At 35.5% G+C, this 14613-nt stretch overlaps 1 protein-coding gene across 1 annotated transcript; it reads left to right on the top strand.

The window, feature by feature from the left end:
* The first annotated feature begins 6839 nt into the window (after nucleotides 1–6839).
* On the top strand, nucleotides 6840–9189 carry LOC105344214 (ras-like protein rasD). Its single transcript, XM_011451894.4, has 4 exons — nucleotides 6840–7374; nucleotides 7519–7607; nucleotides 8274–8457; nucleotides 8597–9189. The coding sequence occupies exons 1-4, from the start codon at nucleotides 6936–6938 to the stop codon at nucleotides 8851–8853; spliced, it is 969 nt and encodes a 322-aa protein (XP_011450196.1). The 5' UTR covers nucleotides 6840–6935; the 3' UTR covers nucleotides 8854–9189.
* The last annotated feature ends 5424 nt before the right edge of the window (nucleotides 9190–14613 follow it).

Genomic DNA, 14613 nt, shown 5'->3' with positions numbered 1-14613 from the left:
CATTGATTTTTAAAAACACAAATCAGTTGTTTGTGTGTGTAGGGCAACATGTATCATTTCAGACATTATATTTTTACTTTACACGACAATTACAGGACATACATGCATGACCAGTTAGTTCTCTTTTTCACAAAACGTGAAATAGAGTGTAGAGAAACGACACAAGACACATAGCCGTGTACTAACTTTCGTTTATAAAATTAAAACTCACTTAACGCCAGGCATGTAGCGTTAGGGGAGGGGAGGGGGGTTTAAAAAAAACTTTACATTTAGAAATTTAATTTTGAAAAAGTTAAGCCCCCCCCCCCCACTTTTACCAAAATGAACATTCCCCCACAACGAGTGTAGTTAAACTTAAAATGCCAATTTACTTGACACGTGAAAATAACACAATAATGCTTTTTTAATACAAAGGATACAGCTTTTTCAGGACAATCATTTCATTCAACTAAGTAGATGGTACTGATTAATGAAAGTCAGACTAAAATGACGTATGCACTCTATTCTTGCATTATTCCCCATGAGTAAGCACAGGGGCTAGGTGCATGCATGTATTCATCAGCTCATGCACGTGTTACTATGAAAATCAGACGATCTTACGAGATTGAGGGACGAAGGAATAGTATTCTCAGAGACATATCTGTAAAGCATGCCCATCATCATCAATTCTGCACTATTTACACATCGGAGCCGACATTAACTATCATTAACAGTAAAGCTGTAAACACACCTTTAGCCATTCACACGATATAATGACGTCACTACTTCATTCAACATGAAAAAGTACTCCTTTTAATTCTGTTATTTTTCCCTTTCCATTGTAGTGAATCTAAATAATTTATTATGATGTGAATGGATGAAGAATTTGTCTTTGCCATTACGATTCCTTTTGACAAAGTACCTTAAGTTATTGACACTATAATTAAAAAATATGTAAAAGGCTAAACTGAAAAGATATATGACGTAATTAATTAGACGGAAATCATCTGATGCGTGAGTTGAAACCGGATTGCAAAGCTCAGTTGACTTTAGAAAACGGTAGGTGCAATGATGAACTCAACATCCGGGCGAGCACCTGTCACCGTGTGACTAAGCCGTAGTCAGCTTGTGATACAGTAGGTTATGTACGGCAGAAGTACTGACGAAAGAAAGACACGAAGTTGTTGTAAGTCTTTTTTCCAAATGATTCAGTAAAAAATAAATAAAAAATAAGAGTGTTTATGCAACTCTTGTCATCAATTAAAACAGCAATGTAAAATGTTGAATTTATATGTGAACTGAAAGTTTATACACGAATATTCACTTTCTGCTGCAAAGTAGTTTATTAACTTCAAAGTTTCTTTTATAAAAACTAGAGCTGCTAGCTGGTATCGACTACCGTTCACATAGGGCGCGATTCATGCCTTTGCTCATCAGCTTGCATCGAAGTTAACTAAAAATTATTAATTTTACATCTTAAAAAAAATGGCGGTTTGGTTTTTTTTAAATTGTAACGCTTGATAATTGGAATATTTCAGCTTAACAATGACTTTTATTTCATTATGAAGTTGCATAACTGCTATTGTTTGTTATAGTCTGTCCAAATTAAATTGTTCAAAGTTTATAAATATCTATGTTCATTCAAAAATATGAAAAAATCCCAAGATTTCTCTTTTGAAACGCCCATTTAGCTTTTCAGATTTTAGATCTATTACAAGGATAAAAAATGTGATGTCCACAGGGACTTCGTATTGCAACAGACCCAGATGATAACGTTGAATAATTGTGCGAGGTATTCCGGGTGACTTCCGAATGGAGAAAAGATGTCAATATCTCCCATTATTAAATCTCCGCAAGAAATCCTGTGATTTTTTCCGAGTGAAAATGATCACGCGTGAATTTTTCTTTCGCACTTTTTTAAGAGGTACATGTATGTATGGTGTTCCGATGGGGCCACTTCGACCTTCGCGCTTTCGCCTTTAGGTCGAAGATGCGAGAGTGCGAAGTTGCGAAGGCGAAAGTGCGAGAATGCGACGGCGAAGGAGCGAAAGTGCGAAGATGCGACGGCGAAGCGCGAAGTTGCGATGGCGAAAGTGCGAAGTGCGACGGCGAAGCGCGAAGTTGCGATGGCGAAAGTGCGAAGGTGCGAAGGTGCGAAGGCGAAGGAGCGATACTACTATCGCTCCTTCGCCTTCGCAACTTTGCACTCTCGCCTTCGCAACTTCGCACTTTCGCCTTCGCCTTTTTTGATAGCATTCAGAAAGTCTCAGTCGATTACATAGAATTTGATGCAGGCACCGTACTCACCAAGGTTTTCCGATTAATCCATGATATTATTGGTACGCATGCACTAGGCCATTGTGCTTACAATGAATATTCACTGGCGTCGGAAGCAAATTGAAAGTGGCGGGGGGGGGGGGGGGGGGGCTAGACTAATCCTCAGAAATATTGAGACAAAAGTAATTCCCAAAATAATGGAAATCCTTATCCGTGGGGGGGGGGGGGGGGGGGGGGGGGGGGAGTAATTCCCAATCCGGGGGGGGGGGGGGGCTAGTATGCTTCTGAATCCAACTTCTCAATCTTTCAAGGTAAATTTAGGAACAATAATCTTTCTTGCGAGAAAAAGTGGGGGGGGGGGGGGGGGGGGGCTGAAAAACCCTCTATCGTGCTATGTTTCTAATCGTTAGGTATAACTTTGCAAAGAAAGTGGGGGGGGGGGGCTAAGCCCCCCCTAGCCCCCCCCCCCCCCCCCCGGTTCCGACGCCTATGATATTTATAGATATTTTAATGTGTATGTGACATATATGTTTACCAGTGCTGGTTATGCATAATCATTACACTCCACATAAAATGTAATGTCCGCCATAATGTATACATATGCACTTCCAGACTCCTGTCACTTACCAGCTGTCTGTTTACCGTGGATCAAACACAATGTTACTAGTATTCTAATTTCATTATGCGACACTCCTTGCTCATGTATGGATCTAGATGGGGAGAGGGGCCCCCAGGAAAATTCAATATTAATAACTTCACACATGCAGTAAAGGGAGAGAGAGGGTCCGGATCCCATCCCCCGGAAAATTTAATTTTATCAATTCTATATAATTAAAACTTTCCAAAATATGCAACACACCCCCCTCCTCCCCCCACCCCGGCATATTTAATTATCCATCGATCCCCCCCCCCCCCAAGAAAAAGTTATGGATCTGCGCAGGCTGTTGAAAATAAATTGTAAAAAGTTCATCGTCTGCCTCAGATGTCCTTTTGTACAGCTAAAATTGTCTTTAAACGATAGAGAGCTCCACAATTATAAAAAGGCGAAGGCGAAAGTGCGAAGATGCGAAGGCGAGAGTGCGAAGTTGCGATGGCGAAGGTGCGATAATGGTATCGCTTCTTCGCCTTCACAACTTCGCACTTTCGCCATCGCATCTTCGCGCTTCGCCGTCGCATCTTCGCACTTTCGCTCCTTCGCCGTCGCACCTTCGCACTTTCGCCGTCGCAACTTCGCAATCTCGCGCCTCGACCTAAAGGCGAAAGTGCGAAGGTCGAAGTGGCCCCATCGGAACACCATATGTATGTGTATTTTTATCAAAAAATCGTCCATACGTGCGGCATGAATATCTTGGGACAGACTACTTGTAAACCAAATGAGTCATAATTGTGATAAGTCTACGCAAGAGGAAAATTAAACGAACTTAATCAGGATGATAAATAACCATCACTGGGATTAATCTGACGATACTGAAATTACTTCCATAGTATTTTTTTTAGCAGATTTCCAAAAGGAATCGTCGGATTCTTTAAATCAAGAATAAAAAATTATACAAAACAGGAAAAGTTTTTTCGAGACATATCTCCGTTGGCAATTTATTAGCTGTCTCAGAATTTTTACTGGTATAGACAACTAATCACTTTCAGTGGGAGAAAGAAAGCAAATCGAATATAATTCCCTATTCATTTATCATTGATCAATTGCTTCAGGATTAGGTCAAGACCGTTATTAACGCGAAGACAGTATTGTCAGATCCAGCATAAGATTATGTAACATCTAAGCCTATTAAATTTGTCGCTTTACCTTCATGTTTCCGATCCCTATTAATAAACAACACAAAAAGAGAGAGAGAGAGAGAGAGAGAGAGGAAAAACATTATCAAAGTACACAAAAAAAACTTACAAAGTAAAAAAAAATTAACAAAGAGAAAGGTGAATACAAATCAAAGAAACAAAAAAGGGGCAAAATTCGTAGTATTCATAAAATTTGTACTAAAATATTTGGATAATTTTGTCCGACAGTGTTTGGAATTTCTTCGAACACAACCAGTTTTCGACTTATTGAAAACAAAATGCAAAATTTAAGTTTATTGGCAAACTTAGTTAGCAAACACAAAATAGACTACAACTAAACTTAGAAAACACGTACTTTTAATTTTTTTTCATTGTTTTACAATCTTAGAAACCTTCTGATGGAATTGAACTAATGTGTGAACCCATTCATGTAATTATATTTTCATGTTTTTATTCGGTAAATACTAGTATAATGTACTATCACTGTATATTATCAAGATTTTGAACAATTGGAAGATAGATACATAGAGACTCTAGGAAGCATAGGTTAGTTTCGTTGATAGAATGTCGACGGGAGATCGATAAGTTTTTGACATATAAGATAAATTGATTCTAAATATAGCGCAAACCTGCTTATGAAGTATCTCCAAGGATAACCTCATAAGAAGATGTTGATGACCTATATTTGTGTATATCGGAGAAAAGTTAATATGAGGGTCCCCAATCCTTAAAGAAAATTAACAAATAAGATGACGAAATAAACAAATATCCACAACAATCCCTTCAAATGAAACAAATGAAAATAAAAATAAGTGTAAAAACAACAAAATGACCAAACACCCAAATAAACCGACCACACCCCCCCCTTCCACACACCCACCACCAAGTATCAAGACCCCCGGGAATTACTCATTTTTTTTCTTTAAACTATCCTTTTATGACATATTTATAATCTAATGTATACATTCATTGCACAAAATTACTTAAAATAACCATTTTGAAAAAATGTATTATATACATTTTCAAAATGTTTGTTTTAAGTAATTTTAGGCGATGCTTGTATATATTAGATTAAAAATATGTCATATAAATATGATATAAAGAAAAAATGAAATACTTGGGGGTGGGGTGAGAGGGGGGGGGGCGGTCCTGTTCTCAAGCACTTGTGCAATGTGCACCACTTAGCTTGATTCTGCAAGATTTTTTATTTTCCATTTTAGTTATGTTAATTACATTAATGAAACCTAATACATGTACACACAATATTTCGTCACACCATATAGGGGATGAAATTTAATGTTCGACTTCAACATACAAGTCTTAAAGACACGTTATTGTTAAAATTACAAGTGAAGTAAGAACCGTAAAGTAAGTAAATTTAACGCTGAAGAAACCAAGATTTGAACGACCCAGCTCAGAACTCTTCAGAGCTTTAAACATGGACACCAACTAAATGTAACTGATTTCAAGTCATTTTTAAAGGTGGGGGCTGTAATTCGCAGTTTACATGCATGACTATTTCAACTGCTCCGGGGATGATATTTCCCGATTGAAAAAGCAATCGACCATTTACAATATCTGTGACACTACCTTATGAATAATAATTGTTTGAAAATAAAAAACAGGAAGAGGAAACGTTCAAATTACCCGAACAATTTACGTAAACTGTGAAATAAAAGTAAAAAAAAAAACTCAGCATCATAATGCTTAAGATTATTTAAAAAATATCATGTAAATAAACATGTTTTGAAATATTGTGTCCTATTTTCCGTGAATGAAATCCATCATTAACTGCCGGGGCGTCAAGTCATTATGTGACCGCAGACGATATTTGAATTCTGTTGTAACTTTCATGCTCAGTCTGCCGTTAACAATGCTCCGGGTACCAAGGTTGTATCAAAGACAGCATTTCCTGAAACTGGAATAATGAAATTAACATAATCCATATTTCGTAATTACAACTTATCGATGATTTCTCTACAGAGTATTACTTTTACACATTTATGATGACTTTGCTTCCTGCTGCATATTTTAACTGACTATCCTCTGACTGGCCAAAACCGTTAAATAGAACATAAGTTACGCTTTTTTGAATACTTACATGTACAATTTTCGCCATATCAAATACGATATCATTGGTGATTTTTTTCCCCATTTCAGTCATTATTTGATAGCGCACAAATTTAATATATTTCTTTCTTGGAAAGGAAAACTTGCATTAGCATCAAGGTTTTGAAATAACAATTTTAATGTTTTTATAGATGCTCTCTAAAAAACCCATTATTCATCCATTCATAATTTCGATTATCGCTTTAGCCGATATATAACCCGCTAACTGTCGTATAGTAGCTGTGTATTATATGTCATTATCAGCATTAGGGAAAGAAAAACACGTTGCTTATTTTCGTGATATAAATATCCATATATGGACTGTTTCATTCTTGCAACATAGTCTCGTCATTAAAAGCTATATTCGATAAAAGCAAATGTTTACTTTTATTAAGAATCGTATTCAATAATGGCAAAAATGTTGACATCATTATTTTTTCCCTAAGTAATTTAAGATTTTATGACACTCCAGAGTGTTTCAAGAGGATTGACTTTTAGCACGAATAAATAAAAATGTCATTTTGATTAAGACTTCAGGTAATAGTATTACCATACGTTGTCGATGTGGTACAGAAAAAAAGGGGCGGGAACTTACAATTCGATTGGCTGTCTATAAAAAGAGTTCATGTTTACGCTATACTACGCTTGCTCGTGACACACTCAAAGCGTGTATAAAGGTATCAGTGAGTAGTATTGATAGCATACAACGAATCGGGGAGAGAAGTGAGAAGCAGCAATTCTGTTATTAGAAAAAAAATATCACAGAAACTTTAATCATAATGGAGACACATTTTCTTACAGTGAGAGGAAACGGAGTTGAGCGTGCATCGTCATTCAGTATGGAGAAGCCGAACATTTTGCAAATTCCCATAGAAGCCAGACGAAGAAACAGTGTTCCAAACTCCGCTTTCAATTCCAACTTCACAGAATGTCCTATGGAGCGCGTCAGGTCCTTTAGCATCACCCCCAAAGGTTTGCGAAACCGTGGGGACAAAATCAGAAGAAAGAGCACTCTAAGCATTGAAACCAATTCCAGCTACCAGAGCAACTCCAGCCTCCAGGAGAGCGAACCGCGCCACAGTGGCTGCAATAATTCCAACGACAGTCTTCATTCTCTGGAAAGGTTCACAGTGGCCGTAGTGGGGTCAGGGGGTGTGGGAATGAGGACCCTCAAAAGACAATTCACGACTTCAGAGGAACTGTGCATCAATAATTGTGGTAAGCATTCATGTGTTCTCTCTTATCTTTAGTTTAATTAAAAGAAAATGTTTATTGGATTGTGAAGAAAAATTGAAGTAATTATCTGATAAAAGTTTAATTAGTTGTACTGTTCACGGCATTTCGGGAATTTCTTTTAAATAGATGCACTAGATAATGATGACGAGGAGGTCTGCGTGTGTTTGGATGGCGAGGAATGCCTGCTGTCTTTTGTGAAAGAGGAAGATTTTATGGTAAGCATATAATTGTACATTTTATTTAAACTTTTCAAACTTTCTTTACATGCATGGTTATATCACTGTTAATATTTGGTCCGTGGGAACATATTGTAAAACGCATAAAAATAAGGCAACCCCCTGCTGATATCGTGACATTTCGTTATCGAACTTTCTGCGAGTATCGGGACTTTAATTTTCCCAGGATTTTTTTTCATTTGCAATTTCATTCGATAGTATCTCTTGCGTCACAATTTTTGAGTCATGTCTCTGACTCAGTCGCCATATGTTACTCAGTGATGGCGAAATATGAGCAACAAGCGAATCAGCATGAATGAATTGTCGTCACAAATCGATTCCACAGCGGATCAATATTCATTAATAATTGATTAATTAATATTGTCTCCAGTCATCGCTGTGTCTTCAGGAGAGGGTGACATTATCGTCTGCAACTTTTTTTTTCTTGTTATGATTAAAACTCTCGCACATTAGGACAACAAAAAGCAGATTGATTAAATGGTTTTTCGATCATAGTAAACGAGGTTTTAAAGGTCAACGCATTGTTCAAGACTCTTCTCTTTTAATCGATCGTTCATATTGTGCGGATGCTGTTAAACCACTATTGTCGTCTGATAATTGACAAAGTTCAAAGACATTAAATTGATGTTTTTCATTCTCTATTAGCTTCAAGGACCACGCTCAGCAGTTGACACAGTTCTGGTCGTCTTCTCGGTCATCGACACAGCCTCCTACAAAAACGCTTCCAAGAAACTCCAGGTCATTCGGCAGGACCTTCAGTACGATAACCCAATATTCCTAGTGGCCAACAAAGTGGACCTTGCCCGAACAAGAGTCGTTTCAGAAAAAGGTAGGCAATGGGCACTTTCTTTCAAATTAATAAAGCAATCGATGTTTCTTGATTATTATTTACCAGTCTTTTGTGAGTTATGATTGATTGAACACAGATTTTCGATGAAATAATTGAATTTTTGTTTTAATTGTTACAGAGGCCAGAAAGCTTGCAGACAAATACAAGTGTAAATACGTGGAGACATCGGTGGTTCTGAACCACAACATCGATGAGTTACTGGTCGGGATCGTGCGTCAGGCTCGGTACCAGCAGGGCGGGTTCGTCATGTCCGGCTCCACCGAAAGCATTCCCAAGAACCGAAACAAGGTGGCCAGGTTCACCAACATTCTCATCGACAAAATCATGAACATTGGCCACAAGGAAATTCCCTGCACAAACCTCTTTGATGTTTGAACTTCTTAAAAGGAGAACTCTTCTCTTTTATCTTGTGTGGACTGCCAAGGTCTACAAAAACAAAATGACTTTGCTCAAGAATTCGTAAATCGAAAGACAGTTCTTGTGATGGTCACGTTTGATTTGGTGCCGTGAGAGGGTTCTATTTCAGAGATCCTCCCCAAATCACCGACCGAGCCAAAGATGAATGGTGCTACAGACCAATGATGTGCCTCTCTACAATAGAAAGGTGTATTCGATATCGAATCGTGATATTGGACATAAATTAATTCTGTGATATTCAACGATGTATTATATTTTCATACAATTTCATGAATAAAATTCAAATATATTTGACATATATTTTTCTTCTTTTGTCAGTTTCTCTACACTTCTTCTTACCGTAATTATGCAACGAACAAGAAAAAAACCCCATAAAACAGTTTTGGAAGAAAATATGTTGTCAGTAAGATGATACGAGCTTTTATTTTTACCACATGTATGTTTATTCGATTGTTGGTAACAATATCCGTTAATAGTACTTGATCTCCGGATTATGGTAGTATATTTGAAAAGTTAAAAGCTCGTTTCTCCTTTGTAGCTTTTCTTTCGAAATTATGCACAAATTCTTCAACATTGCTGCCACTTGTGAGCTACAGGACGACGCTGAATGAAATAGTATAGAAAATGGGGGGGGGAATTATTGTAGAATTTTCTCAGAAATTTTTAGCATTTTAAAAAATGATTAGCAGATTATTAAAATAACTGTTCTCTTATAATTAATTGTTTTCAAACGAAATTAGTTGTACCAGAATCGTTCGTGATAAGTTAAAATAGCACACGATTTTATGTGAAAATATAGTGTATTGGTAACCTTACTCAAGTTAGGTATTCATTAAATTTACAGATAATTGTTACGAGTATCTCCAGCACTTCTTTAATTTAACACACAACCTTGCTAATTTAACCCTCGCTGTTTAAACGGAGCTGGAGCACTTCTGCGTTGAGCATCGAAAAGATAATGGAACCTACAGTTTGGCTCTCTTATATTGTTATACAGATAATCTATATACCATTTAGGCTGTGCTTCTTATTCTTTATTCTGTTCATCAGACACACCGATTAATCTGCACTTTTAGTTTAATATTCTTACATCGATGAGGTGAGATAATGGAAACCCCAAAGAAAAGGGCGTGACAGGCAGTATATATAAAGGAACAGCTGGATACATTTTGGTTTTTTCTTCTCAGTCTGCATTGGATAAAAGATAACCTGCACGAATTTACGACCCGAGTCGTTACGTCAATAGGCCTCTTATAAAACCACAACATATAAATATATAATGAAAATCTTTAGATCACAGTTTACTTTGAATGCAAACGCTTAAAAAAAAAGGTGAAAAGGCCCAAAAAGTATCTTGGCGCATGTATAAGAGAAAAAGAAATTTTGCAGATGTGTATCCGAGACACCCACCAAAAGATCAAGAGAGATAGATATGTTTATAAACTTACTGCCATGCTATTAATCCTTTTTATGCAACACGTGCTCAGATTGTGTGGGTTTGGGAGGGAAAGTTCTCTCCAGTGATTTGGTTTCTCCAAGATGGATACAATGATTTGGTAAACACTTCTAAAGGTTTAACAGAGATACCTATATATTGCAAAATATTATAGAGTAAGCTCTATACGCTTTGGTGAAGTTTTATATTTTTGTGTATACTGTTGATTATTTGAATAACATATGTATACATATGTATAAATATACGTGAAAATAAGTGAGTGAATAAGAATTAAAATTTCTGAAATGTTTCAGGTTTTTAACATCAATCCATGGGCACATCTTTTTAAAGAATAATTTGAATGTATTTTAATGACTTTTAATAATATTGAAAAGTCATATGAAACTGCGATTTCATATGGTATTTTTCTTCATTCTAGGTCTTTCAAGCATTTTACCGTTGTGAAGCACAAAATACCTAGACCATATAGAAATTGCAAAGCATGTGATGATGATGACGAGGACTTTCTTTCTTCCATGGTTCAATACAATGAATCATAAACAGGTAGTCATCTATCAATAAATCAATTAAATTACAGAAAAAGGGAGGGAACCCGGAAGCTTTGTATATGTACATGTATTTTTTTTTTACAAACAGCATTTATACGCCACATTCCTCAAGGGTTGATAATTAATCTATTAATGCCAGAATTCACCCAGGAGAATATAACGGAGTACCAATTGTTGAATAGTTCAAATTAATTGATCGTGGGAAATGATTTGAATGAGTGTCTAACCTAGTTTCTACCATGGTCGTTTCTTGTATTCTGCGGTTGAAATCGCAAAATTCTTGAATATACCAGTTCGAAGTGCTCAAAACTACCATTTTAAAAAATAATTAGCCAATGTCAGCTACAGGAGTAGCTCTGGGAAATGTTCATGCAACATCTATTGAATAAAAATCTGTCCGGTGTTAAAATTTCACTTCATTGTCTATGCAATTAAACGCAATTTCTGTTAAAATTAAATTTGTACGTCTATGTTCAATCGAAATGTTCGTTAAGTATGCAAGGTCCTCCCATTAACTGAAAGGAGAGTTCTTTTGACTTAAAATACTGCAAATTATAAAAGTTGATATGAGTTTGTTTTAGAAAATTATTTATAACACACACAAAAGAGATCCAGACATGTCATATTTGTTTTGAGCTTTGACATAAGATACTATTTTGATTCGTCTCATTCATTTGCACTCACTCGCAGTACGAGTCACCAAGTTTTGCATACAATGTTTTCTGGCGGAAAAATGACGCATTTTGAAGCAGGTCCCATGTCGAAGTTTGTACTTGTCACAAGTTTACCAAACTTGCTTGGATGACGCATCTGGCGATACGTAAGGGTCATAGAGACTTACTGAATCTGAGCAATAAGTTTCAGATACTAGAGAATGTAAAGGGTTTCAATTGGAAAACACTGACAATCTGGAATAAAATTCATATCGATATTTATCAAACCTTTAAGTTGAATTGGGGTTTTCATATGATAGGTCACTTCTCGGCTCTTAGATTACCCTTTTTATGGAACAAATAACGGGTCGAACACCACTTTATAAGGTCTTTGGATTTATTCACCAATCGCTCTCAATTTTTTGCTATTTTAGTTTCATTTTCTTTGTAATAAACTTTTAGATAATTGTAATTTTTCATTTTTTTTTCAATTAAACTTATGTCTGGACTGTTTAATTACTTACATATCCATACAATACTCAGTTGTTGATAACCCATTGTAAGAACATATTTAGGACGGGTGAATTTGACAAAGAATATCAAATTAAGCAAGATTATGGTATTCTTCTAACTATCTAATTTTTATTTTTCATTGGTATATGATATCAGAGAAATAAATGTTATCTATGTCTCTGATGATATGTTTTTAAAGAAAAAACAACAAACATAACCTACAATGAAGTACGGATCATAAAATGGTATGGGTGTGAGGATCATAAAAGTGTATGGGTTTGAGGATCATAAAGTTGTATGGGAGTGAGGATCATAAAGTTGTATGGGTGTGAGCAAGATATTTGTTTAAATAATGATTTGAACGAATAAGTATTGTTGAATTCACTCAGTGACACATACTAGTAAGCGGGGAAAAATCTTAATTCTATATATGGCTATTAATATCTTGCAATATATGGCAATCCTACAAAGATCCGGGTTTTTTACGCAAAGGAGATAAAATGCCTACACAGTGATATCTGAACTCTTGTTGTGAAAGAGGGAAATGAGAAGATTCGTCAATGCAGAATAGAGTCATTAAATCACGGAATTTCGATTTCAGGGTCCATTTTGTCGTAACATTTGCAAATTACGTGAATGGCTTCCTAAGATGGCCATTGCTTGCTCTCGCCTCCCGCATCACCAAATACCAAGCTTTAACTAGACCCCACACTACACGTAATTGAAATAGGATTACGACAGTGAGATAAAGTCGTGCATGTATTCATCCGCCAACGTAGAATCGAAGTTATTACAGCTCTGCTGGGTCCGATTTTTCCATTCTCATCTTCCATTTTTTTGTTGCAATTTTTTTTAACTATAAACCAAATCCTGTTAGTTTTCCATACATTATTTTGGAAAAGATGGTTTTACATTTTGTTTATTAGGGCATTCAATCTGTGATGATATGAAACAACCCTATTATTCTATGAAAGTGTAAAAGTAAAATATTTTAATCAAGTTGGCATTGTTCTAACTGCTTTTATAGTATTAGATAGTGTTGACGTTTGAGCGAATTCATAAAACAATCCTCAGAAATATGAAAAGGAATATTCTTGGATTTCTTGTTCAGTAGTATATCTGTTAACATGACATTAATTTTGCTTTTTTACTGGATGTAGAGATCACATGATTCACTCAATTTTTGATTGCTAAGTGTCCCAATATTCCATTAATTTATTGCTCTCTTGCTTAATCACAGAACAGCTATGATAATGAAAAAAAAGTGTAAAAAAAAAATTTAATAGCAAAAAAGTATTATAAACTCGTTTATACTTGTATAACAAAACAAAAAAGTTCAATATAATCTTGGACAAAATGTTACTCTTGATTTTAATCTATGATAAAAAAAATTAATAATCTTATGTTTGTCGAAACTGTATTTGCACTATATTTTGAGATACGTTGATTCATGTTAATAGATACATGAACAATTTGATATTTATGCATAGTGCAATTTTCAATCCAACATTGTTATTTTCTCACATTAGTTGCATAAATGAAACTTACACGGTCAATTACCTATCAGAAAAAATAGTAAACTCTGAGTTCAAAGGTTCATATACAAAATTTACGACCTTCAAGGTAATTTTGAAAAAAATTTGTACATACATACGTTTTAATGTGTTCAGCTATAAAACAGCCATTCATTACGAGAGCATCACTATAAATATGCTGACACACACCGAGAAGTAGTAATATTTAGTCCATTGCAATCACGATAAGGGATATTAGATAACAGGAATAATAGATAAGAAAAAAAAGGCAACGGACATTCGATAATGTATGTTTTGATAACTTAAAATACATGGCCATTCACCTTAACGAAATATCAAAAACAAATCTGAGATATCCAATCAGAGATTTAATGATAAGATAATACACCGTGGCGATCTAAAGTTAATGAAACTGTTTTACACCGTTTTCTGTTTTCAAGTGCAAGCCTGCTTTTACCCAGATTCGTTGGGCTTTTTAACGATATTGTTTGCAGACGTTTAATCATATAGTGAAATAATATCATCAAAGCAGGATTTAATTGGAAACATGGCTTGCTATAGGAAACAAGCACAAGTGCTTAGTGCGACATGATGGATTAAAAGAACTCATGCACTTCTGTGGTTATGTAATGTTTAATAAAGAAATGAAACTGTAACATACAAAATATACATTTTCAAAGCCACTTATAAAATACAAGAAGAAAGACTAACAGACACCTTGCCTAGGATGGGATGCTAGTTCAACATAAGCGTTAAATTTAAATTAGAGAATTAGGAAACAGGCGCAAACTCTTGCACTGCAAAAATTCGTGATTTATTGCAAAAAAGAAATCAATCGGTTTGTGGAAATCTTTGTATGATCATATGTGGATTACATAATCTGTTATGTTACAATAGTTTATGAAAACCCGAACGAGTTTCAATTAAATATACTTTCGGAAAAAAAACCTCTATTGTCTATGTTACGCAAACTACAACATGAAATTAATTAATCAGTCTATTTTCTTGTTCTT

The sequence above is a fragment of the Magallana gigas genome, chromosome 3 (genome assembly GCF_963853765.1).
Source record: "Magallana gigas chromosome 3, xbMagGiga1.1, whole genome shotgun sequence".
In the NCBI taxonomy this organism is placed as follows: domain Eukaryota; kingdom Metazoa; phylum Mollusca; class Bivalvia; order Ostreida; family Ostreidae; genus Magallana; species Magallana gigas.
The sequence above is the reverse complement of the archived record's forward strand: the minus strand, read 5'-3'. Positions and strand labels throughout refer to the sequence as shown.